Here is a 25,575-nt window from a genome sequence, read left to right as displayed (position 1 = left end):
GTGAAACTAAATATTACACATTTGTGGGCAGACTGGAGTACACATGGGAAATGGGCTGCTCCAGGGAGGATTTTTCTGTGACCACGGTGATTTCTAAGGACCTCTTGTTAGATGCTCTGCTAGGTGTGTGGCCCATAACTCATTATTCCCAGGGGGTCCTAACTGCAGAAGGACATCTTTGTGGAGCCAGGGGCTTCCTGGCACACACACTGTTACTCTGATTCTCACAAGACCCTTTTTGGTTATCAGCATCTTCTTTCTTCCACTCTAAAGACACAGTTTTTCTGCATGCTCACAAATGCTTGCTGAGCCAAGCCTGGCCTTGCCATCAGGAGCTATGATGTCCACAGCTCAACACTCTGCTCTAGATAAGAAAGACAGAGCTTAGTGGGAGTCCAGCTCAGGAAAGGAAAATCTTAGGAGCTGCCAGTGTCACACACATGCTTTGAGAACTCACCGTATGCACCTATGAAGGATTGTGTTTGGGGAGGAAACAGGCCTACAAGGATCACAGAATCACCAAAGGCAAGAGATTTCCACATTGTTGGTTCTGGATTTCTTAGATGTTGCATTGGAACGAGCAGCAGAGTTGGAATCAGAGTTAATTTCAACTTCTAGATCTGCTAATTGTTAGACTTTGTACAAATTATTTAACAGATCTTGCCCCAGCTTCCTTACCTATGAAACTGACATAGTACTTCATATTTTGTAAGGTGCTTGTGAAAGTCAAATAAGGTAATGGAATTTGCAAAGGACCGGGGACATATTTGTCCATAGTAAGCAATCAGTAAATACTGATTCCGTCTTCTTGTCCCATGACTTGGTAAGGAAGGGTAAGGTTTGTAAGTAGCACATAAATGGATTTTTATAAATCCTATGTGAATCCCTTTGACTTTTAAGCAGAACATTTACTTAATTATATTAAATGAATTTACCAGAACGTTCAGGATTTTATCTAACATTTTATACTTTCTATTTGTTTAACCTGTTCTGTTTTTCTTTACTTGTTATTTTTTTTTAATTTTATTTATTTATTATTATTTTTTTTTTGACAGGCAGAGTGGACAGTGAGAGAGAGACACAGAGAGAAAGGTCTTCCTTTGCCGTTGGTTCACCCTCCAATGGCCACTGCGGCTGGCGTGCTGCGGCCAGCGCACCGCGCTGATCCAAAGCCAGGAGCCAGGTGCTTCCTCCTGGTCTTCCATGGGGTGCAGGGCCCAAGTACTTGGACCATCCTCCACTGCACTCCCTGGCCACAGCAGAGAGCTGGCCTGGAAGAGGGGCAACCGGGACAGAATCCGGCGCCCCGACCGGGACTAGAACCTGGTGTGCCGGCGCCGCAAGGCGGAGGATTAGCTTAGTAAGCCGCGGTGCCAGCTTACTTTTTATTTTTTTATAACAGTAGCTGCCATTTGTTGAGGCCCAGCCCTTTGCCAGATTTTTTAAAAAACTTAGATATAATCCACACAACACAAAATTCACCTTTTTTAAAAAAAAGATTTATTTTATTGGGGCCGGCACTGTGGCGTAGCAGGTAAAGTCGCCACCTGAAGCGCCAGCATCCCATATGAGCGCCGGTTCGAGTCCCAGCTGCTCCTCTTCTGATCCAGCTCTCTGCTATGGCCTTGGAAAGCAGTGGAAGAAGGCCCAAGTCCTTGGGCCCCTGCACCTACGTGGGAGACCTGGAAGAATAAATTCAAAGATCTATTTATTCTGCTTGAAAGTCAGAGTTACACAGAGAAAGGAGAGGCAGAGAGAGAAAGAGATCTTCCATTCACTGGTTCACTCCCCAGATGGTCTCAATGGCCAGAGCTTTGCCAATCTGAAGCCAGGAGCCAGGAGTTTTCTTCCAGGTCTCCCACACGGGTGCAGGGCCATCTTCTACTGCTATCCCAGGCCATAGCAGAGAGCTGGATAGGAAGTGGAGCAACCAGAACTTAAACTGGTGCCCATATGGGATGCTGGCGCTTCAGGCCAGGGCTTTAACCCATTGCACCACAGCGCTGGCCCCAAAATTCACCCTTTTAAAATGTATAATTTATGGGCTGGCACTGTGGCATAGAAGGTTAAGCCTCCAGCTGCAGTACTGGCAATCCCAAATGGGTACCACTTGAGTCCCAGCTGCCCCACTTATGATCCAGCTCCCTGCTAATGTACCTGAGAAAGCAGAAGATGGCCCATATTTGGGCCCCCACACCCATGTGGGAGACCTTGATGAAGCTCCTGCCTCCTGACTTCCAAATGGCCCAGCCTCAGCTGTTGTGATCATTTAGTGACTGAGCCAGAGAATGGAAGATATCTCTGTCTCTCCCTCTCTCTCTCTTTAACTCTGCCTTTCAAATAAATAAATAAATCTTTAAAGGTGAAATGTATAATTTAGTGGATTTTAGTGTTTTCAGAGGCTGTGCAACCATCACAACTGTGTAATTCTAGAACATTTTGTTAACCCCAAGAAGAAACTCAGACCCATTAGCAAACACTCCCTCTTCCTGCCTTTCCTTAACCCCTAGTAACCACGAGCCTCCTTTCTCTATGGATTTGCTTATTCTGGACATTTCATATAAATGGAATCGTACAAAATATGGCCTTTATGTGTGACTTCTTTCACTTAACAGTGTTTTCAAAGTTCATTTATGTGTAGCATACATCAGTAATTCCTTGCTTTTTATGGTCAAATATATAACATTCCATGAATACCACCTTTTGTTTATTCATTGATGAGTTGATGAACATTTGGGTTGTTTTCACTTTTTAACCATTATGAGTAATGCTGCATGAATATTCATATAAAATTATTTGTGGATGAATATTTTCAACTTTCTTGGGTTTATACCTAGGAATGGAATTGCTAGGTTATCTGGTAACTCTGTGTTTACCTTTTTTTTTTTTTTCCATTTGTCAAGTGCTTTATTTGTTAAAAAAGATTTTATTTATTTGAAAGGCAGAGATTGATTGATTGATCTATCTATCTATCTATCTATCTACCTGCTGGTTCACTTCCCAAATGGCTGTAACAGCCAGCTCTGGGCCAAACTGACACCTGAAGCCAGCAGCCCCATCCTGCCATCTGAGTGGCAGGGGCGCAAGAACTGGACCATCTTCTACTACCTTTCCAGGCACATTAGCAGGGAACTGGCTTAGAAACAGAGCAGCGGTAATCAAACTGGTGCTCTGATCCTCTGATAGGGGAATGTCAACTTCGCAAGTGGCAGCTGAACCCACTGGGCCACATATCCAAATACTTTATTTTTGATTCTGCATGTTGACTTTAAAAAAAATTATTGAGGTGAAAGTCACATAACAAAATGAAACTTTTGAGGTAAACAATTCAGTGGCATTTGACGCATTCACAATGTTGTGCAGCTCCTGGGTACTCCTAGTTCCAAACATTTCCACCACTCCAAAGTAAAACCTGTTAATCCTTTAAGGACTAGCTCCCTGTTCTCTTCCACTGACCCCTGATTACATCCAATGTGCATTCTGTCTCAATGAATTTCTTTACTCTGGAAACTTTTTATATAAATGGAATCATATAGTATGTGGCCTTTTGTGTCTGACGTCTTTCACTTCATTTGTTCTCAAGTTTCATCGGAGCTGGAGTATGTATCAGTTCTTCATTCATTCCTATATAATATTCCGCTATATGGCTGTACTACATTTTGTTTATCCATTCATTTCTTGGTGAACATTTGGGGTGTTTCCATCTTTTGGGTGACTTGTGTGTACATGTACCTGTTTGAGTACTTGTTTTCAGTTCTTTGCTGTATGGACTGAGGAATGGAATTGTGAGGTCATATTTCCAGTAACTCTGTGTTTAACTTTTAGAAAACTGCCAAGCTGTTTTTCAAACTGACCACACTATTTTACATTCCTGCAACAATATATGAGGGTTCAAATTTCTCTACATCCTTACTAACAGTTATTTTCCTTTTTGTTTTTTAAAGATTTATTTATTTGAAAGGCAGAGTGACAGAAAAAGAGGAATTCAGATGGAGAAAGAGATCTTCCATCCACTGGTTCACTCCCCAGACAGCTGGGCCAAGCTGAAGCCAGGAGCCAGGAACTCCAACTGGGCCTCCCCTGTGGTTGGCAGGGGCCTAAGCACTCAGGTCATTCTCCACTGCCCTCCCAGGCTCAATAGCATGGAGCTGGATCAGAAGCAGAGAAGATGTGACTTGAAATGACACTCTAATATGGGATGCTGGTGTCACAGGCAAGCAGCTTAATCTAATGTATCACATTGCCAACACCACTTATTTTTCTTTTTAAAAAATATTTTAGGGGCTGGCACTGTGGTGTAGTGGGTTAAGCCGCCACCTGCAATGCAGGCATCCCATATGGACACCAGTTGGAGACCTGGCTGCTCCACTTCACATCCAGATCCCTGATAATGAGGCTGGGAAAGCAGTGGAAAATGGCCCAAGTACTTGTGCCGCTGTGCTCATGTGGGAGACCCAGCAGAAGCTCCTGGCTCCAGACCCCTGGCTCTTGGTTTCATTCTGACCCAGCTCTGGCCATTGCAGCCATTTGGCGGGGGCGGGGAGGGTGGACCAACAGGTGGAAGATCTCTCTCTCTCTCTCTCTCTCTCTCTCTCTCTCTCTTTCTCTCCCTCTCTAACTCTGCATTTCCAATAAAATAAAGAAATATTTAAAAATTTTTATTATAGCCATCCCACAAACTATGGTATGCATTTCCCTAATGATTAATGATTGAGAATCTTTTCACTGCTTATTGGCCATTTATGTGAGGATACTTCAAAAAGTGGAAAAGAGAGTTAAAAGATAAGTTTATTTGGGTGCAAGTAATTTTTGAAATCTGTACATAGTTTTTTGTTTGTACAGATAGAGAGGTAGGAACAGAGAGAAAGAGATCTTCCATCCACTGGTTTGCTTTCTAGATAGCGGCAATGGCTGGGGCGGGGCCAGGCTGAAGCCAGGAGCCAGGATCTTCATCTGGGTCTCCCACGTGGGTGGTAGGGACCCAAGCACCTGGGCCATTTTTCTGCTGTTGTTCCCAGGCCAATATCAGAGAGCTGGATTGGGAGTGGAGCAGTTGGGCTCAAATCAGTGCCCATATGGGAAGGGGGCATCACAGGTGGCAGCTTTACCTGCTATACCATAATGTTGTCCCTGTGGCCCCTGTGCATTTTTTTTTTTTTTAAGATTTATTTGAGTTACAGAGAGGCAGAGGCAGAGAGATAGAGATAGAGAGAGAGAGGTCTTCCGTATGCTGGTTCACTCCCCAAATGGCCACAATGGCCAGAGCTGTGCCAATTCAAAGTCAGGAGCCAGGAGATTCTTCCAGGTCTCCCACATGGGTTCAGGGGCCCATGTACTACTTGGGCCATCTTCTACAGCTTTCCCAGGCCATAGCAGAGGACTGGATAGGAAGAGGAACAGCCGGGACTACCATATGGGATGCCAGTGCCGCAGGCGGAGGATTAACCTACTTTACCACAGCGCCAACCCTCCCTGCATTGTTTTTTAATAACATTCATCCACCATGAACTTTTTGAAGACTCCTTGAGGCACGGATTTCAATTTTTTAAAAAATATTGATTTTATTTTTGAAAGGCAGTTACAGAGAAAGAGAGGGAGAGACACAGAGAGAGATCTTCCATCTACTGGTTCACTTCCCAGATGGCTGCAACAGCTGGGGCTGGGCTAGGCCAAAGCCAGGAGCCAGGGAGCTAGGAGATTCCTCTGGATCTCCCATGTGGGTGCAGGAGCCCAAATACTCGGGCCATCTTCTGCTGCTTTCCTAGGTGTATTAGCAGGGAGCTGGATTGGAAGTGGAGCAACTGGGACTCGAACCAGTGCTCACATGGGATGCCAGCATTGAAGGCAGCAGTTTTACCTGTTATTCCATAATGCCAGCATTTCCATGATTTTTTTTTTTTTTTACTTTTTTTACAGGCAGAGTTAGAGAGAGAGACAGAGAGAGACAGAGAGAGACAGAGAGAAAGGTCTTCCTTCCATTGGTTCACCCCCCGAAATGGCCGCTATGGCTGGTGTGCTGCACCAACCTAAAGCCAGGAGCCAGGTGCTTCCTCCTGGTCTCCCATGTGGGTGCAGGTCCCAAGGACTTGGGCCATCCTCCACTGCCTTCCTGGGCCACAGCAGAGAACTGGACTGGAAGAGGAGCAACTGGGACAGAATCCAGCGCCCAAACTGGGACTAGAACCCGGGGTACCAGCGCCACAGGCAGAGGATTAGCCTAGTGAGCTGTGGCGCCGGCCTTTCCATTATCTTTTAAAGTATCTTTATGTCTCTTTCCTTGCATTCTTTTAAACTATTCATTTATCCTCCTATACTAGTTTAGAAGTTAAATGATTTTTTATTATTAACATTTTAGTGATCTCCTTAGACATTACTACATGCACCCTTATTTACCAAAGTGTCATGCTAATCTGTATCTTATGGACTGGATACAGTTTGCTGAGAAGGAAAAGGGGAATGAGAACATTCCAGGCCAGATAAACAGGGAAAACAAAGGTGTGGGGACAGGAAAGAGCCCAATGTATCCAAAAGTATATACTTGAACTTGATCCTAGTAGTAAAAAGGGAGCAAAGAAAGTTCCATAGAACACTGAAGATTTAATTCCTGTTTGAGTCTTTGTGGGGCTATAGCAAGATGAGAGAGCAATGCAGTGGATATTTTAAAGCCATCCAAGAAGTTTGCCTTGGTCATGAAAAAGATCTCTGATCAACCAATAAATAAAAGATATGGGCACAAAACATTTTTTTTAAAGATTTATTTTTATTTATTTGAAAGAGAGTTACAGAGAGAGGTATAGGCAGAGAGAGAGGTCTTTCATCTGCTGGTTCACTCCCCAGATGGCCACAATGGCTGGAGCTGCACCGATCCAAAGCAAGGAGCCAGGAGCTTCTACCAGATCTCCCACGTGGGTGCAGGGGGACCCAGGGACTTGGGCCATCCTCTACCGCTATCGCGGGCCATAGCAGAGAGTTGGATCAGAAGAGGAGCAGCCGACCTCTTCCGGTCCGGCTCTCTGCTATGGCCCGGGAAGGCGGTGGAGGATGGATCAAGTGCTTGGGCCTTGCGCCCTCATGGGAAACCAGGAGGAAGCACCTGCTTGGCTCCTTGCTTCGGATCGGCACAGCGCGCTGGCCGTGGAGGCATTTGGGGGTTTAACCAGCGGAGGGAAGATCTTTCTCTCTGTCTGTCTGTCTGTCTCTCTCTCTCTCTCACTAACTAACTCTGCCTGTCAAAAAAAAAAAAAAAAAAAAAAAAAAGAAGAAGAAGAAGAAGAGCAGCCAGGACTAGAACTGGCATTCATATGGGATGCTGGTGCTTCAGGCCAGGGCTTTAACCTACTGCGCCACAGCACCGGCCCCAGCACAAAGCATTTGTATATGATTGGTCAAGTTCTTTTTATTTATTTATTTATTTTTGATTTTTTAAGATAAAAAAAAAGAAAAAGATCTCTGAAAAGGACAAAGAATGACTCCTCTGCAAGCCAAAGGGACTGCTGATTTTCCTGAGGCTTCCCAGGAGACACAGGTAAACTTGGGCCTGAAGCTGGTTGTCTTCAGCACTGTCTGTATCTCTGCCTCTTAGTTCACTCCAGCCATGCTCACTCCTCACTCCAGCTGCCACCCCTAGCAGTTGTTCTTCAAAGCCTTTCGGCGTGGGGGTGTAGGGGGGGTGGGCTTTGGCTCTAATGGGATGACTGTATCCCATTTGGAAGTGCCTGGTTTGGAGTCCTGACTTTGCTTCCGATTCCAGCTTCCAGCCGCAAATGATGGCTCAAGTAGCTGAGTGCCCGCCACCTACTTGGGAGACCTGGATTGAGTACTGAGTTCCCAGCTCCTGGCTTCAGCCTTGCCCAGCCTGTGCTGTTGCAGGCATTTGGGGAGTGAACCAGCAGATGGAAGCTCACTCTTTCTCCTCTCTCTGTGTCCATCTCTCTCTCTCTCTCCTTGTCTCTCTGCCTTTCAAATAAAATGAAACTAAATATAAATTTTAGAAGCAACAGAAAGTTTCTTAAAGTTCCTAAATCTCTGATTATTGAAGTACTGCCCTTCTACCAAAACTGAGTTCAATCAAACCAATACAAAAAAACCTCCTACTACTGTCTCTGTCCCTGGACTAAGCTAAAAGATTAAGAAATGAATGAACTTATATGAACTTCCAGAAATGTGGGCAGATAGACAGGCAGCAAGTTATTTTGCTTCATTGAAGTCATGGTGCCGATAGATAGAAGTATGCTGCAAGACCATGTGATGCTGCTTGTGGAGAAGGGAGGCCGCCACATCATGGAATCCAGGGGGAGAAAAGGGAGAAGTTGAGCAAAGCTTCATGGCCAAGGGAGTGCACCTGGTGTGTAAAATTTGTGGCTGCCGGAGTGGAAGATGACCAGATTATAAAGAATGTTCAATATCACACTAAGGGATTTGCTCTTGATCCTAAAAGTTAAGGCCGGCGCCGAGGCTCAATAGGCTAATCCTCCGCCTTGCGGCACCGGCACACCGGGTTCTAGTCCCGGTTGGGGCACCGGATTCTGTCCCGGTTGCCCCTCTTCCAGGCCAGCTCTCTGCTGTGGCCAGGGAGTGCAGTGGAGGATGACCCAAGTGCTTGGGCCCTGCACCCCATGGGAGACCAGGAAAACCATCTGGCTCCTGCTTTCGAATCAGCGCAGTGCACCGGCCGTGGCGGCCATTGGAGGGTGAACCAACGGCAAAGGAAGACCTTTCTCTCTGTCTCTCTCTCACTGTCCACTCTGCCTGTCAAAAAAAAAAAAAAAAAAAAAAAGTTAAGGAGAGTTGCTAACTAACCCATCTGCAGCAAAGGCAGGACAAGAGCCAGTGCGGCTGTAATGGGGAAGTTGATGGAGAGACAGGAGGACAAGGAGGCAGTGAAGGAGACTGGCTGTAAGTTTTCCACATTTTCTAGCTGTCATCTCTCACCCCGTTCTGTGCTGTCCTCATGCTACTAGGGGCTGGAATATCCCTGTGAACAGTCTGCTTGGAGGTATCTAAGTACAAACAGGGAGCACAGTAGTGATTGTGGCTAAATCTGGGAAATAGTGGCACTGCTGCAGACACAGTCCTCTCTGGAGTGTGTCCAGTCTCCAGGCAAAACTACCAGGAAGGCAGGAGACCCTAGAGGGCCTCAACAACAGCAGCAGCTACTTGGAGCAGGGACAAATGCTGATTCAGTAACTACTAAGTACCTACTGAATGAGGACAAAGCAAGATGCTTAGATGGTTGCTCAACTGCTTTGTCTGCAAAATGGAATCCATCAAACTTACTTACTAGACTATTAAGAGGATCAGATGAGAGTATATATACAATCCTTGACACACAGTAAGAATCAATTCTTCTACTTTTCTCACAGAAACCAGTGAGGGTGGGAGTCTTTCAAATAAAGTAAACAGCAAAAGTCTTAAAAATAAATAGATTCAAAGAGGGTCAGGGACAACCAAGGTCAAATTTTTTCAGGAAAGGCCTCAGGGCAGGCATTTTGCACATTGGTTAAGACCCTACTTTGGGATGCCCGCATCCCATATCAGAATATCTGTGTTCGAATCCTGCATCCGCTTCCAATCCAGCTTCCTGCTAATGAGCACTCTGGGAGGCAGCCATGATGGCTCAAGGTGCTTGGGTCCCTGCCACCCCATTAGGAAAACTGGATGGAGTTCTGAGCTTCTGGCTCCATCCTGGCCCAGTTCTGGGATTTAGGGAGTGAACCAGCATGTGGAAGCTCTCTCTCTCTCCATGTCTGTCTCTGTCTCTCTGCTTTCAAAGAAAATGAAAATAAGTCAAATTTTAAAAATTAAAAGAAGAAAAGGCTGAATCAGGATGATTTCAAACTCTCTGGCTTATGCATCTAGCTGTAAGAATTATCAAGTATTGTGTACTTTCCACATGCCTGTCATGTTGCTCTATTATCTCTAATTCTCAAGACAACTGATGATGTGGATAGTCCTAAACCATTTATGAATGAGAAAAAGCTTAGAGCTTTATGATGAATTGCCCACATTACCCAGGTCATCAGAGTATTAAGGGCAGAAATAGTGCACCTCAAAGTTCAGGCACTGGAGATGATTGGAAACAGTATTTAGGGATAAGGGAACAGACAAGGAGTCAAGATAGAGAACAAGCCAGGAGCAGGCACCCTGTGTTGGAGCTAGATAAAGAGACACAAAACCCCATGGCAGAAAACCTAATTGTACATGCCCAATTAGATGGAGGTGGTTCCTTTGGTAAAGCTTCATTAAAGTTTTATTTGTCCTGGGACCTTAAAGGACAGGGTGGGTGTGGGGATGGGGTGGAGAAGAGGTGGAGAATTCGAAGTCGGGAAAGGTGGTTTGCAGAATAAGACACCTTTCCTCCAGGCTTGGAGCCCTGAGTGAGTCTGAGACATCACTGGGTCCCCCACCTTTGCTCGGCCCAGTGCCTGACGAGAGGGCACTAGGCTGAGTGAATGCATGAAAAAAGAGTCCTGGCAAATTATTCACCAAATTTGAGCCTCTATTTTCCACTCTATAAAGTGACAATTGTAGCTACCTCTTGGGATTAATGGTATATAGTGATTAAGTTGCCAGATTCAAATACTGGCTCTGACGTTTATTAGCTGTGTGAGTAGGTAACTTAACCATCTCTGTCTTTCATTGGTAAAATGGGGATATTAACAGTATCTTAAGGTTTTTCTTTTCAAGTTTATTTATTTGAAAAGCAGAACGAGAGAGAGAGTGAGATCTTCCATCTGCTAGTTTACTCCCCAAATGTCTGCAATAACGAGGGCAGGACCAAGCCGAAGCAAGGAGCCAGGAACTCCATCCAGGTCTCCCACGTGGGTGGCAGGGACCCAAGTACTTGAGCCATGATCTGCTGCCTTCCATGGTACACACAAGCAGGAATCTGGATCCAAAGCAGAAGCAGGACTCCATCCTAGGAGCTCCAATATGGGATGTGGAGGTCCCAGGCAGTGGTTTCACTAACTATACCACAACGCTGCACCTACCTCAAAGGGTTTTTGTTTTGTTTTGTTTTAATGAGGTTTAATGAGATGACTTAATCAAAAAGTGCCTGGGAAATAATGGGTGCTCAGAATGTGTCGATTATTACCGTGAGGATTTAAATGGGGAAATGTGGTGGTAACCACGTCTAGCTCAAGTTCTCCACCCGCGGTAAGTGCTCTGACAACTCCTCAATGTGCCTGCAAGTGAGATTATTGGTCTCCTCATTTTCCTTCCCTGTTGGGGTGGGATGATTGGAAAGGAAGCCAGGGGTCTCCTTCAAGTTCCTTTATTTGCCAGTGAGGGTCATGGTGGGGAGGGAACCCTGGGAGCTCATTAGGGATCAACCCTTTCATTGCAGGGACCGATCTAAGGCTGGGGTGAGTGGGGACAGGGTGAGGGGGGAAAGGAAGATTCTTTGCCTGTGCCGGCCTGGATGGGGCGCCCTCTCCTGACCAAAAGTGCGAACAGCACTGCCCTACACGTTCTAGGCCTTCTCTCACCCACCACATCTCCTCACCTGTAAGGTGCTCGTGCCCTTGCTGAAATGCTCCCAGTTGGTTCAATGGAGCAGGTTTTGGAAGAAGGGCGCCGAGGCTAGAACGGAACCGAATTAATGTTTCCGAAGGGCAAGGCTGGATAATTCGGTTAGAATGGAGAGGGGGAAGAGGGTGGCACAGGGAGTGAGAAGAATGGGGGCCCTGCTGAATTAATTTTATGTTCTCTCAACAGGTGATGGGACGCAGCTGCGAGGTAAGATGGCTCATTCAAACCCAGGTGTCCGGGGCGCTTCCGGCCGCTCTCTCGCAGCCGGCATTAGTGGGGAAGATCAGGGCTGGAGAGGTTGGGCTTGAGACAACGTCCGATTAAGGGGGAAAGTCGAGGGTCGGGGTCCCCAGAAAAGGGGTGGAGCTACAGAGAATCCGCGCGTAGTTTCCTCCCTAAGTTCCGCCCCGAGCGCGCCGGCGCCGCCCCCGCAGCTCCCGCTCCGGCCCGCCCCCCCGCCGCTCGCCCCCGGCCGGGTCCTGGCTGCCCCCGGGTCTCCCGGGTTCCCCCGGATCCCGGCCTGCGCCGGCGCGGCCTGCTAACCACCGCTGCCTGGGTGAGTATGGGGTGGCGGTGCCGGACCGCCCGGCCGCACCACTCGCGGGGGGGGGGGGTGGGTGGAGCTCGGCCACGAGGTCCTGCCACCGCGGGGCCGGTCCAGCTCTGGGGGTCCGGTGCCTGCCCTGCTCCCTCCCACTCCGCGTCCCGGAAACCGCTGCTGTCAGGACTTGGCTGAGTTGACTCCCCCTTTCCTCTCCTCCCCAACACGGGGCTGAGTGCAAGGGTTGGGCCCGCCAGTCTTTACTCACCCAAGGGCCACCTGATCGATACTCCTCCCTGGTGCAGCCAGTGGAGGCGTGGGGGCAGGGGGAAGCCTCGGGACCCCAGAGACTTGTTTCAAATCCCAGCCGTGTCAGTTGTTAGCCTGTGACCTTGAGTGCGTGTTTCTAACGTTCCTAAGCCTCAGTCTCCTCTTCTGTAAAATGGAACCATACAGGCTAAAGAACCTACGTCAGAGAATTATAGAAGATACGGTGCTGAGCAGGCACGCAATGAGTGTAGGTTCTCACTGGAGGCGGAGAAGCTCTGTTAGGGGCCTTGCAGGAGATTGAGATACCCCTAGGAAAGCAGTTTCAGGCCGGGTAGTACCCATGAGGGGGAAGAGCTGTTTGAGGGCTGAGCAGCTGCCCTTCAGGTAGTGAGCTCCCAGTCCTGAGGGGTGGAGAATGACCAAGTTGGAGGGGCCAGTAGTCCAGACCACATGATCTGTAAGTTGCCCTGCTGCAGAAATGCCCAGAGTGGTTAGGTGACTTGCCCAAGGTCACACAGCTAAAAGGGAAGCCAGACATTCCTCCAAGAAGTGGTATGGACTATCCCTTAAACCACCCCACCACCCCCTTTCCTTGGGCAGGGTCTGTGCTCCTTCCGGGAGCCTGAGCAGCTGACTTGTGGAAAGCTTGGGGAGGGTGGGGAGTGAGCAGTGCTGCTGGCTCCTGCAGAGTCTGGGTTAGAGCTGGGCATGGAAGGTGTTCCACGTGGAGAACCCCCACGCCCCCCAGATTTGTGATCTATTTAGGGGTGATCCAGAGAAGGTGTTTGATCTGTGAGGGTCACCAGCTTCCTTGGGGAGGTCCCAACCCTAAAAAGGGAGAGGAACTTGAACAACTGGAGCTGCCTGACCAGCCTGGCACAGAGACCTACCCACCTAGCTTGTTCTGGAATGCTAGGAGGCTGGCCTTGCCGAGGTCAGGGTTCTCTTCCCGAGGGTGGGACTAAAGGGGAGAGTCCTGTGGGTGGGGCCAGGAAGAGTCCGGACTTGTTTTGGCAAGGCCTGTGCACCCAGAAGGGCGGGTTCTTTATCTGGAGCCAGCCCTATCTTGGCAACAGGAAGCCTAAATTCCAGGGCTGGCTTCGCTCAGCCTGAGCACATGGCTTTGAGAAATGACCCTTTTCTCTCGCCGCTGGGGTTCTGTGTCTCTACAATGGGCACAAAGCTGCCGGGCTTATTGCTGTAGGATTTGGCTTTTCCTTTTCTTCCTGTGGACAGGTAGCCCTTCTCCCTCCCACAATCTGACCCTTCTGTTCAGAACGCTGACCCAGAGAAGAAGGGGTCAGAGAAGGCCAGATTGTAGAGAGTGAGTCTTCATGGGCCCCACATCTCCCTGCTGCTGGCTCTGCCACCTGTTTGCTCTGTGGCTACTTGCAGGTTCCTGCCTCAGCTGCTCCTTCTATATGCTGAGGGGTCCGAGCTAGGATTATTGCTATATACTTAACTGTTATAGTTCCTGACCTTGGGCACTCTTGCCTGGGAGAGAAGTCATGGTCCTCAGGCCGGGCGTGGACAGGCCCCCTAGGCACTGGGAAGCCTCCAGAAGCTGACCATGCAGCTCCCTCCAGCAAACAGCAAGCCCGGGCTAGTGAGAGCCAGACCTGATTCTGCAAAGTCTTTCACCCTGAGAGCACGTGAGGCAGTAGGCGTTCACAAACGGGGCCGGGAGTTCTGTCAGCTTCCAGGGAGTCCCTGCTGCCATGGATTGCGGTGCAGACAGGCAGAGCACTCAGAGCCTGGGAAGGGACCGAAGGTGCAGGAGGGCACTGGGCTGGGGGGTGATGCAATGAGAGCTGCAGAGAGGCCCTGAAGCCTGGGGGCTGGGCCTTGAGGCCCAGAGGCCTGGGGGAGGAGATGGGCCGTTCGTCTACTAGTTGGTTTTAGGGTTGGTTCTTTTCTTTCATTCTTTTTTTTTTTTATTTTAAGATTTATTTATGTATTTGAAAAGCAGAGTTAGAGGGAGAGAGTGACAGAGAAAGATCTTCCATTTGCTGGTTCACTTCCCAAGTGGCCACAGTGGCTGGGGCCGGTCCAGGCTGAAGCCAGGAGTTGGGAGCTTTAGCCTGGTCTCCCACATAGGTAGCAGGAGCCCAAGCACTTCCTTCCCAGGTGCACTAGCAGGGAGCTCGATCAGAGGTACAATAGCCAGGACTTGAACTGAAGTTATATGGCAAGCTGGTGGCTTAACTCACTGCGCCACAATGCCAGTCCCTAGTGTTGGTTCTTGAAACAGAGAGAGACTTATGAAAGTAGCTCCCCAGCCCTAGGCCTGTCAAATCTGGGAGAGCGTGAGGAGGTCTCTAGTCTATTTAACTCCACACTGGCATGGCTCTGGGTCATTGCCTTCCCTCTGAAGTTGAGGCTGAGTGTTTTGGGATTCTGAGTCAGTCTTCCCTACCTTTAGGTGGCTTCTCTCCCAGACTCGTCAGCCCACAGCACAGCTGCATTTAGGTCTGAGCACAGGGCTGACTCCCCCCACTGAGTCCCAGCCCTGCTGCCTGGGGCTCTGACAGCATGCCACTCCATCCCCAGGTCTGACAAGATGTACCAGGTCCCACTGCCGCTGGACCGGGATGGGACCTTGGTCCGGCTCCGCTTCACACTGGTGGCCCTGGTCACGGTCTGCTGTCCACTTGTCGCCTTCCTCTTCTGCATCCTCTGGTCCCTGCTCTTCCACTTCAAGGAGACAACGGCCACACACTGTGGGGTAGGGCTTGGGGCACTGATACCTCATATTCAGGCCCGTTGGATCTTTTGGGAGTCCTGATTCTCTCTTAAAAGGATTAGCCAGCTGTCTAGTGGGGTCCTTCAGACATTCTGGGCTGCCGGGGGATGCCTGCAGATCGAGATCTTATAGATTAGTCTCCCTCTGCCCTTCAAGACGGTTCTAAGGAATGGGTCGCTGAAGTTGGACAGCCCCCCCAAATCCAGAACCCAACCCTACGTCTTAGAAGGGCAGATTCAGTTTTAAGGGTGGGAGGTGGGGAGGGAACAGGGCAGGACTAAGAGTGACACTGTGGGCTTGTGCCTATCTCTGCGGGAATGTGGGCCTATATGTGTGTGTATGTAATTGAGGGACATGAGTATACAATGGCTTTGAGTGAAGTGTGTGTGTGTGTGAGAGAAATGTGTGTATCTGTGTGTTCTGCAGTGGGTCCTGTGCCCTCTGGATTCTGTCCAAGGCCAGGCACCCCTTGGACAGAGACAGGGGTTCTGGGCTAGGAAGAAAGGTGTGAGAGTTGTTTCTCTGTACGATATCAGCATAAACTGAGTAGTATCTGTGTTGACCTCTGTTGTACTCCTGGTTCATTCAGTGACTATACCTGAGACGCAGAGACTAGGCCTCTAAAATGAGGTTGGTGATTCCTGTCCTGCTGCTTTCCAGGGCTGGTGTAGAAAGATGGGTTATGGTTTGGGGAGTGTGAAAAGTGAGGGGCAGGAGGAGGAGGAAGAGATGGTCAGACTGGAAGGTGGGGCCTCGGGCTGCAGGTGAAGCAGAGACTAGGGTCTGGGTGTGGACCCTCTGGCTAGCCTTAGAGAGAGTGCTGAAGGCCCCTGCTGCCTGCGAGGGCCTTTGAGAGACGGCTTGGACTAGCAGTGGGTTCTGGCAGGGAATAGATGTTGTGTGCCCACCTCTTTTGTTCATATGACTTGAAGCTTCCCCTCCTGATTTGTTCTGGGTAAACATGGGCCCTGAGCTGTGGGCATCTAATCTGAAGTAGACCTGGGCCTGGGAGCTATCAGAAGAAAGAAGACTGGCAGGAAAAAGGATGACCAAGTGATCTGCAGGAGGAGTATCGCCCTTTTCAGAGCTGGTACTTATCTCAGATAATGCATGAAATGTTTTTATTTTCCTGGCCAACTGCTGTTCATCCTGCTAAACCCACCTGGGTATCTTCTCCAAAAAGTTTTCCCTAGCTTCCTTGCAGCACACCTAATTACTCCCTCCTCTGGGTGCCCAGTTCCCAGGGTTATCTCACATGTAGTGTGTCTCTTCCCCACCCCCCTCCCCCAGACCAGGGTGTCCTTGAGGGCAGGCACTGCATCTGAGTCAGGAAAAGTCCATGTTTAACAAAAAAATGGAAAGGACCAACCCCTCCCCCGCCTGCCACACACACAGCTCAGAGCCCTGAGAACAGGAAGGAATGGTATGAGGTAGTCATAGACCAGACAAAATTATAGTAGTTGCAGCATATGGAGTTAAGCAGAGTAGGCCCTTGGCTATGCACCACCTCCACCAGCTGGTCCTGGAGGCTACTGGGATCTTTAGCCTCGGCATACCTATTGCCCATTCACAGTCTACTAGTGAGGGACTAAGGGATGGAAAGTATCTGGAGGGGTACCTGGTCCCTGAAGAGCAAGAGTGACCTGAGGGTGTTTTGTCTCCACTCCCTGGGACTACCGTTGGATATACATAGAGATTTTCTGACTATCCTGCCCAGAGCACCCCAGCAATGGCCATCCCTAGGAATAAAAGAAGTGCCCTAGTACAACACATCTGTAACGATGACTTGTCTCTGCTTGCACATCCCCAGTAAAGGAGAGCTTCCTTCCTCCCTAGGTAGCTAATTCTTTAAAAAAAATTTTTTTTTAAGATTTGTTTGTTTATTTGAAAGGCAGAGTTACGGGGGGCTAGGGGGACACGGAAAAAAGAGATCTTCCATCCACTGGTTCATTCCCCAAAAGGCTGCAACAGCTGGGGCTAGGCAGGCCAAAACCAGGAGCTAGGAACTCCATCTGGGTCTCCCACATGAATGGTGGGGACCCAAGCACTTGGGCCATCTTCTGCTGTCTCCTCAGGCATGTTAGCTGGGAGTTGAATCGGAAGTAGAGCACTGGGACTTGAACTGGTGTTCATATGGGATGCCAGTGACAGAGGCGCTGGTTTAACCCACTGTGCCACAACACTGGCCCCAGCAGGCTCTTTCTTATAGTGAGTATATATTTTATTTCTGGTGAATCTCTGCTCTGGTTCTGCTTGCTTTTTTTTTTTTTTTTTTTTTTTTTTTTTTTTTTTGGGACAGAGTTACAGAGAGCGACAGAGAGAAAGGTCTTCCTTCAGTTGGTTCACCCCCTAAATGGCCGCTACAGCCGGCACTGCGCCGATCCAAAGCTAGGAGCCAGGGGCTTCCTCCTGGTCTCCCATGCGGGTACAGGGGCCCAAGCACTTGGGCCATCCTCCACTGCCCTCCTGGGCCACAGCAGAGAGCTAGACTGGAAGAGGAGCAACTGGGACTAGAACCCAGCGCCCATATGGGATGCCGGTGCCGCAGGCAGAGGATTAACCGAGTGAGCCATGGTGCCGGGCCCCTCGATCTGCTTTGATAGCCATAGAACAACTCTCTTTTCCTGGGTTCAAGCCAACCTTCTAGAGACAAGAAGGCAGTGAAAGGGATCCCTGAGTCTGTGTTACTAAGTAGCATAGCTCCAGTCCCTTCTTGCAGCCCTCATGGGACATGGTCTCCAGGCTCCTCCCCATCCTGAATGTGCCCTTGGACTTGACCCGGTCAGTCACTCCTTTCTCTGTTCTGTACCCTAATCTACTGGCAGGTAGGCCTCTGTGTATGCAGGCTGCATGCTGATACTTTATACAAGTCTTGTCTACATCTCTTTTGGATTGATTGTGCTTTCACAGGATTAGCCAGTTCTTTAATGGGCCCAACAGACATATTCAGTCCAGCTTCCACAAAAAAGGGCCAGATCCCATTCTGCTCTCCCCTTCTCCCTCCCAAGAGAAGTGTCTGTATTCCTGGACACAGCCCTCCATAAGATCCCCATACCCCTCCCCCTCTCCTGGCAAGGAAGCTGCTGTGGGCTGACCTCAGCCACTATCACTTCTTACCTTTGCAGAGTGTTCTGGGACTTGTGACATGGCCTTGTTGGTCCTAGGAAGGCCCTGTGCCTGGGCAGGCGTGGAGAACCGGGCTGTGTGGGCGGAAGGCAGGCTCTGAGGAGCTGGGGGTGGGACCCTCCAGTCTGAGAACAGTCTCAGTGTGGCTGGAGTCCTCAACCCAAGCTCCAGATTCTTCCGCACCCAATGTGAGTGTTGCTTGGTAAGCCCCCCAACCCCTGGCACAGCGCTGGACTAGTGGACTAGGGTAGGGAGTGGAGGCATTTTTAGTGGATGCAAGTATGGGCCCCAAGGGGAGATTTGGTACTGGGTCTTTAATAGAAAGCCGTCTCTGTCTCCCCCACCATGCCCCAGAAGGAAGTCCAGTTTGGGGCTTAAGGTGGGTAGCAGTAGGTGGAAGTTCCTCTGCCAAGAGGGAGAAGGGAGTGGAAGAAGCCCAGCTCCCTAGGCCTGGGTCGGACCTGGACAGGGGCTTCCTGGATCTAGCTCAAACTGAGTGGAGAAGGTTCCCGTGTCCCTAGGGATCCCCCAAACCTTGAATTGGGTGACAAGTTCTCAGAGGGGAAGGAAGTAAGGGTCTGGGCCTCCACAGGCACCTTGATATTTTAGGATCAGGACACTGCTGGCCTGAGACTTGGATCATTCAGAGCCCGGGGGCAGGATGGCTGGCAGCCTGTGGTCCTACCGAAACAGGTTCTAAGACACTCCCACTGTCCCTAGTTGTACTTGGGTGAGGAGGAGGAATGTGGTTAGACAAGGTCAGTGGGAGGGCTTTGGTCAGTTTGAGCCAAGGGTCCTTTGTCTAGATTGTTTTCAGGTCCTTGACCTGAAGAAAGCCTCGAGTTAAAAGCCTTGGTCCTCCTGTTTGGTCTGGGTTTACTTCCATGCCTCAGTCTCCCATTCTGTGGAATGGGAATGATAATAACCTTTATACCTTTGATCCTGAGTGACTGTGAGGGTTGTCAGAGAGAGGTGGGTGGTCAGAGCTGCCATGTCCAGGCCACTGGGCTCTTCAAGAGGTAGACCTAGAGTATCAGCGTGCCCAGGGGATTCCTAGAAGCTGACCCTGCCTGGCCCTGCTGCTCAAGTGCCATCTCTCCCTCTGCTGTTTCTCTGCTGTACTGTCTTCCTTCCCCCATTCTGTGCTGCCTCCTCCTCAGATTCACTGGAAAAGGCTCCACTTTTCCAAGCCCAGGTATCCCAGCAGGCCCCAAGTTGTGTCCCTTGCCCTGCTTGGACCACTACCTACAGGATGTTCTCTGCGACCTCCCAGCCTTTGGACCCCGATGGGACCGTGTTCCGGCTCCGCTTCTCGGCCGTGCTCTGGTGGATCATCACTTTCCCCATGTTCGGCTTCTTCTTCTGCATTATCTGGTCCCTGGTGTTCCACTTTGAGTACACGGTGGCCACTGACTGTGGGGTGAGTGTCAGGCTCCCCAGCACCTGGGTTAGAGCCAGGTCAGGAAATTGTGGTAAGGGTGGAATTGAAGGGTAGGAGAGAGGAGAGAGGGTCAGCAAGGGGGGAGAGGGGTGAGCGGAAGGGGGAAGGGCAAAGCAGAGTTAGAGAGAAATTAGGAGACACTCAGAGGGTAGAGTGCAAGTGCAAGGGAGGGGCTGAGGGCTGGGGAAAGGGAAGGGGGCTGGGAATGGGTAGGAGAGGTCACGAGAGGGCAAAGGAAGCTGCAGAAAGACTAGGTTGGAAAGGCAGTCAGGACTGAGGAGGTCAGAGGAGGCCAGGAACCAGGAGAAGTCACAGGTGCTTTTGCCCAGAATGGCCCACTGACCTCAGAGGACCCTTGGCCCTGCTCCGGGATCCTCAAGCTTTGCTTCTCCCACTCGCAGCCCCAGGCCCCACAGCATGTGCCCACTCGGGACTCTGCCAGCTGAAAACTTGGAAGGCCTTCCTGGGTCCCCAGGGTCAGGGCCATGGAGTTGAATATGGAAGTGCTCTTAGCTTCTCATTCCCGCAAGAGACAGTCCTTAGTCACAGACCTTCACGGCACAGCAGGTGGGGGGATTCCTGTTGTGGTGAAAGGCTCTGAGGAGGCACTTAGTCCGGCGTGGACGCTGGGGAAGTGTCCTTCCTGCAAGACGGGGTCTTGCTGCTGTGGGCGTGTAGAGGACCTCTGTGAAGGCCAGGATGACAAGTTGAGATTTTTATCCCGAGGACAGTGGTATGCAACGAAGGGACATGATCAGATTTGTGCTTTAGAAGATCGTTCTGGAGAACACTTTGAAGGTCAGGGAAGAGCAGGGAGCCCAGTGAGAAGGCTGTAGACACGGCTCATGCCACTGCAGACAGCACCAAGTGGGAACTGTAAGGAGAGAGGGGAGGGAATAGAGTCCAGAGAAGAACTTCAAGTAAGATTGCCAGAAATTGGAGGTTTTGTCAAGTTGGCAAGGGCTGGAGGCCAGTCAGTTAGATGGCGCAATCATCTGCAATTTGGGGAAACCTTTGTCTGAGGTCTAGGGATTGAATCTCCAGTGGTAAATCTGAGGTGCTTTGATAGGGAGTTTTCTGGATTCCTCCATTTGTGCCATGTGAGTTTCTGATCTACTACCTCAGGGGTTATCTTCCCATCTCTCAGTGCTTTTAGCTGGGCCCATGGGGAAATTTGGGGGTTCTGTGAGAGCTCCTGATGATGCTTGTGGCTGGCAGTTGGTGTGAGGAGACTCGTGTGCTGGAAATAGGGGTGTGTGTATGTGTGTACGTGTACGTGTGCATGCTCTTAGAATGCTGTCTTCACCCCTAATCTGGGAGGAGCTTGTGAAGACAGAACTGGGGGCCTCCCTCACCTCAGTATCCTCTCCACCTGATACTGTTCCCAACATCGGTCAGGGATCAGGGCCCTTAAATGCTTTGGGTTCTCCCACTCAAGCTTTAGATGTCGATCCTGTTCCCTTTAAAGTAGCTGAGACTGGGGACGAAGTTTCAGAATGAATATTCTAGGAAGCGAAGGCACTGCTCTCACTCACCCAGCTCAGGGCAGAAAAATTGAGTGAGGAGACCTGCAGGTCTCACCAGGGTCTGCTGTCCTGCCGCTGGCCCCTAAGCAGGCCTTTCTGTGCTCAATGACTGTGGCTCACAGCTTCTTTGCAGGCTTTTCAGGGAAGTTTGTTTTCCAAAAGCCATCATTTATTGTACCTACTGTGTGCCAGACACTGCAGATACTTTACATACTTTATATTTGGAGTTCATTATTGCCCTGCAAGGTAGGTGATATTATACCCTTTTTATCAGTGAGGAATGGGAGCTCAGAGAGGTGAGGGGATTCGCTCAAAGGTCATCCAGCTAATTTGCAGACCCACGTGTGCATCTCCAAAGCCTGCCTGCTGCCTCTTCACTGACTATTCAGAGTGAATAGCAGAGCCTGGGCTCAGGCTGCTGTGTGGCAAGCTGTGGCCTCAAAAGCAGCATCTTCTCTCCAAGAGCCCTGCCCTTAGTTTCCTCTAACAGTGCTCCGTGAGGCTGTGAACCTCTGGCTGGTCCTCCTCCAGGTCCACCCCTGCTCTGTGAGCTGCTTCCAGGACTGCCCACTTACCCAGCAGTCTAGGGCCCATTCAGATCTTTATTGGAAGAAAGGAAGCACTCTTTGAGAACCCTGTCTCTAAGACTGGTCTCTCCACAGAACAAGAGCATTCCTTGCTGGATCCCTGGGCTCAGACACTGCCCTGGTCCTTGCTAAAGCTCATGAAAAGTCCACACAAGGTGTGGGCCGTGGCCTGGTAGCTTCCACAGCCTTGGACTCTTTTGAGCCTGCAGATTATCAGGTTCCAGACCTTCTGCATTTTCACACAACCCCTGTCCCTGCTGAGCTCTAGGATGATAAAAGTTTGTGAAGCATTGCCGGAGTCCTTGAACTCCTCCTCCGTTCCCTGGGCCTGTTCACTTGTCTCTCATCCTCTCGCATCTCAGGCAAGTGACACACCAGTCCTTGCAGCCATGTGTTTGTGAGGCTCCAGGTCCTTAAGGATTGAGAAACTCCAGGCATTGAGACAGAAGGATGGAGCAGATGCACAAGAACAGGGTCATTTTCTGAGCCTGCACCAGGTTAGAAGCCCCACTTTTTTTTAAAGATTTACTTATTTATTTGAAAGGCAGAGTTATACAGAGAAGGGAAGAGAAAGAGATCTTCCATCTGCAGGTTCACTCCTCAAATGACTATAGCAGCCAGGGTTGAGAAGCCTCTACTTTCTTAAATATGACTAAGGTAAGGATACCCTCCTAGGCCCAGCTTCCTGAGGATCTCATAGCACCCTTTACCACCTTGGCACACCTTCCCAGAGGAACAGGTGGTGCTGGGAGCAAAAGAGGAAGAACCCAGCTGGGCACTGAGTCCAGCACTATTCCAAGGGAAGCTCAGATGCTCTGGGACTCGACCTTTGTCTCAAACTGAGTCTGGGGTCCTGGATTCCTGTAACTCCCACCAGCTCTTATCTGAGGCACTAATCAGCTATGGGCATAGGAAGCATCTGAACCCATCTACTCACCTGCCCAAACATGCAGGTTCCCATTTGTGGGGAGGTGGAAGAGGTCCTGCTATGCCTCAGGACAAATCCCCTGCTGGCTAGGGAATGGGAACTGAACACATTGGGCCAGGACAGGAAGGGTGAGGTCTTCCCAGGGAGAGTCCTGGGAGACCTGATAGAGGACTTCCTGGAAGAGAAGAGGGGCTCCAGGTGGGCAGGACTGGCAGAGATGATGCCTAGACAGGTCGCAACTCTCCAGGTGCCCAATTACCTGCCATCAGTGAGCTCGGCCATCGGCGGGGAGGTGCCCCAGCGCTACGTGTGGCGCTTCTGCATCGGCCTGCACTCAGCACCCCGCTTCTTGGTGGCCTTCGTCTACTGGAACCACTACCTCAGCTGCGCCTCCCCGTGTCCCGTCTACCGCCCACTCTGCCGCCTCAACTTCGGCCTCAACGTCGTGGAGAACCTCGCGCTGCTTGCACTCACCTACGTCTCCTCCTCCGAGGACTTCAGTGGGTGCAGGGTCGAGGGAGGAGTCGGGACGGGTTCGAGGAGGGTCCCCTCCCACACTCAGTCCAAGGGGTGTGGGTACTCCCCGCGACGCCCGCTCCCAGTCCTCCTTTCTCCCTCCAGCTGTGCATGAGAATGCTTTCATTGTGTTCATCGCTGCCTCCCTCGGTCACATGCTGCTCACCTGCATTCTCTGGCGGCTAACCAAGAAGCACACAGTAAGTCAGGAGGTACGGTCCACCCCTAGTGGGGCTCCAAGTGGCCCAGACGAAAATCAAGGACACCCACCCCCAGGATGCGGGTAATGGTCAGGTGGGGACTGGAGTTCTGCTGGAAACCCTGGCCAAGGGGTGCTGGGTGGGGGTGGAGGCCTGGGGACCAGTGGAAGATGGTCGAGTGGAGAGAATCTGGGACTGTGCTTGGATAGTTTGGGAGACTGGGTAGCATGTGGAGCATAGCCAGGCTGCAGTGGTCAGGAATACTGTTGGGTGTGGCCTCACCATATCTGGAAGTACCAGGGCTGGGCCGTGACTCCATGAAACTCACACCATCTTCCCGAAGGGGGAGGGGCAGTGCCCACTCCTTGGCCTTGTCAGTCCCCCGAATGCAGGGATATGAACCTACTCGTCATTCCTGCTACCCCTGCCTGTGTCCCCTTCCACGATCACTAGTGGGAACCAAGGGAGGAAAGGCCCAGTCCTTGGGAGCTGGGGCTCAGTGGAAAGGCTGTTCGCTCATGCCCAGCAAGCTGCTGTGTTCAGACAGCCCGTCCCCCTAGGACCGCAAGTCCTACAGCTGGAAGCAGCGGCTCTTCATCATCAACTTCATCTCCTTCTTCTCGGCCCTGGCTGTCTACTTTCGGCATAACATGTACTGTGAGGCTGGAGGTGAGGATCCACAGGTGTTTGGAAATGACCGACAGCGGGCAGTGGCGTGGGGACGGTGCCATCATGTGCTCGTGAGAGGGTAGCAGGAGGCTCACCATGCCGTCTCTTGTGTCCTCACTGCAGTGTACACCATCTTTGCCATCCTGGAATACACTGTTGTCCTAACCAACATGGCGTTCCACATGACAGCCTGGTGGGACTTCGGGAACAAGGAGCTGCTCATAACCTCTCAGCCTGAGGAAAAGCGATTCTGAACCCTTCTCTCTTGCTGTGAAAGAGACAACCTGCTGCCCAGAAACAAGATACCACTCTGGCCTTCCTCCCCTCCCCACTGTGTCCTCTCTGGGTCCTGCTAAAGCTGGGGGTGGGGGGGAGAAGGGCATAGGAGAAGGCTGACCCCAGTGCTGCTGGCTGCTTCTCCTGGCCTGGGAACAGAAGCCTTCAAGCAACACAGTCCTCACCTGTGAGGTCGCAGGAAGCCGAGCTGGCAGCAGAGCTCCATTATTTGGTGCTAAAAAAGTCCTGAGGTTCATGAGCACCATCCGGTTCTCGGCCTTTACGTAGCCAGCGTCCGCTGAGGTCAGGGACCACTGAGAAGTGGCTGCTACATGTAACCCACAACCACTTCTTGCCATGGGGTGGTTCATGTGACTAGCATGTCTAACGATCTACCATGTACATCCAGGCCTGCCTTCACCTCTGACTTGGTGTGCACCCTAGTATGTGCACGCACATGCCCTGCCCTTTCTGAGCCTCGGTGTGTCCAGGTGTGGGACGGTGGTGAGGGAGTGTGGAGCTGGGGGGTGGGGAGGACTGTGTGCTGTGTCCAAGGGCCTTGCTGGTGTGGTTCTCACATCATCCGATGGAGGTGGTCTGTACCTGAAGGATGACCTGTCCAGAGGAAGTGCCAGCATAGCATGTTTCCTGTCCACTATGAAATCTCCAGCTTACAGACCCTCCCTCCTTTGCAATGGTAAGGAGTAGAAGACCTCCCTCCTTTGCAATGGTAAGGAGTAGAAGGGTCAGAGTCCTCAGGGCCCTACCCTAAAATGGGCTACCCACTGGCCTCCATCTTCCCACTGCTCCAGATCCTGAGGTCTTTGCATTGTACATTTTATTCCAAAGGAAAATAAATTTTTTTTTTTTGGCCAACAATCTGGCTTAGGCTTGCTGGGTTCATCTCCTTGTCAGATAGGAACTGAAATAAAGGTTGGCTTCAGGATGAGGGAATAAGCCAATGGCAGGATAGGATTCCAAGTGGCCCCCAGTTTAGGCATGAGGTCTCCCAGGGCTGACCTAAGCCTCTCTTTTGGTGAGTGAGAAGGGCTGAGCCATCAGTTCCAGGCCTGGACGCTGGGACAACCTGGCAGTCTCTAGCTGAGGCAGATGCCCTGGGTTCTACCTCAGCTGGTCAGTCCAAGGGGACAGCTCCCAAACGCATGACTGTGAGAGCACTTGCCTTCTGGATGGTAGCTTTCAACCACTCCCTTTCCAAC

At 50.6% G+C, this 25,575-nt stretch overlaps 1 protein-coding gene across 40 annotated transcripts in view; it reads left to right on the top strand.

Moving 5' to 3' along the window:
* PGAP2 (post-GPI attachment to proteins 2) overlaps positions 1-25,234 on the top strand; it is a 28,182-nt gene extending 2,948 nt beyond the window's left edge. For 2 of the 40 annotated variants that reach the window (XM_089330003.1, XM_089329997.1), the window contains exons 2-7: positions 7,428-7,525; positions 11,719-11,739; positions 22,942-23,194; positions 23,316-23,422; positions 23,971-24,079; positions 24,203-25,234. In XM_089330003.1, the coding sequence (XP_089186129.1) occupies positions 7,466-7,525; positions 11,719-11,739; positions 22,942-23,194; positions 23,316-23,422; positions 23,971-24,079; positions 24,203-24,333 (681 nt within the window). In that variant the 5' untranslated portion in view covers positions 7,428-7,465 and the 3' untranslated portion in view covers positions 24,334-25,234. Of the gene's footprint in view, positions 1-7,427; positions 7,526-11,042; positions 11,158-11,493; positions 11,634-11,718; positions 11,740-11,952; positions 12,089-14,893; positions 16,177-18,274; positions 18,401-19,372; positions 19,633-22,926; positions 23,195-23,315; positions 23,423-23,953; positions 24,080-24,202 lie in introns of those variants that run through there. The other 38 variants (XM_089329911.1, XM_089329871.1, XM_089329897.1 and 35 more) reach the window with 38 other exon arrangements.
* Positions 25,235-25,575: the final 341 nt, after the last annotated feature.

This window comes from Oryctolagus cuniculus, chromosome 1 (genome assembly GCF_051225735.1).
Source record: "Oryctolagus cuniculus isolate XC-2025 breed Fujian yellow rabbit chromosome 1, ASM5122573v1, whole genome shotgun sequence".
In the NCBI taxonomy this organism is placed as follows: Eukaryota; Metazoa; Chordata; class Mammalia; order Lagomorpha; family Leporidae; genus Oryctolagus; species Oryctolagus cuniculus.
The sequence above is the reverse complement of the archived record's forward strand: the minus strand, read 5'-3'. Positions and strand labels throughout refer to the sequence as shown.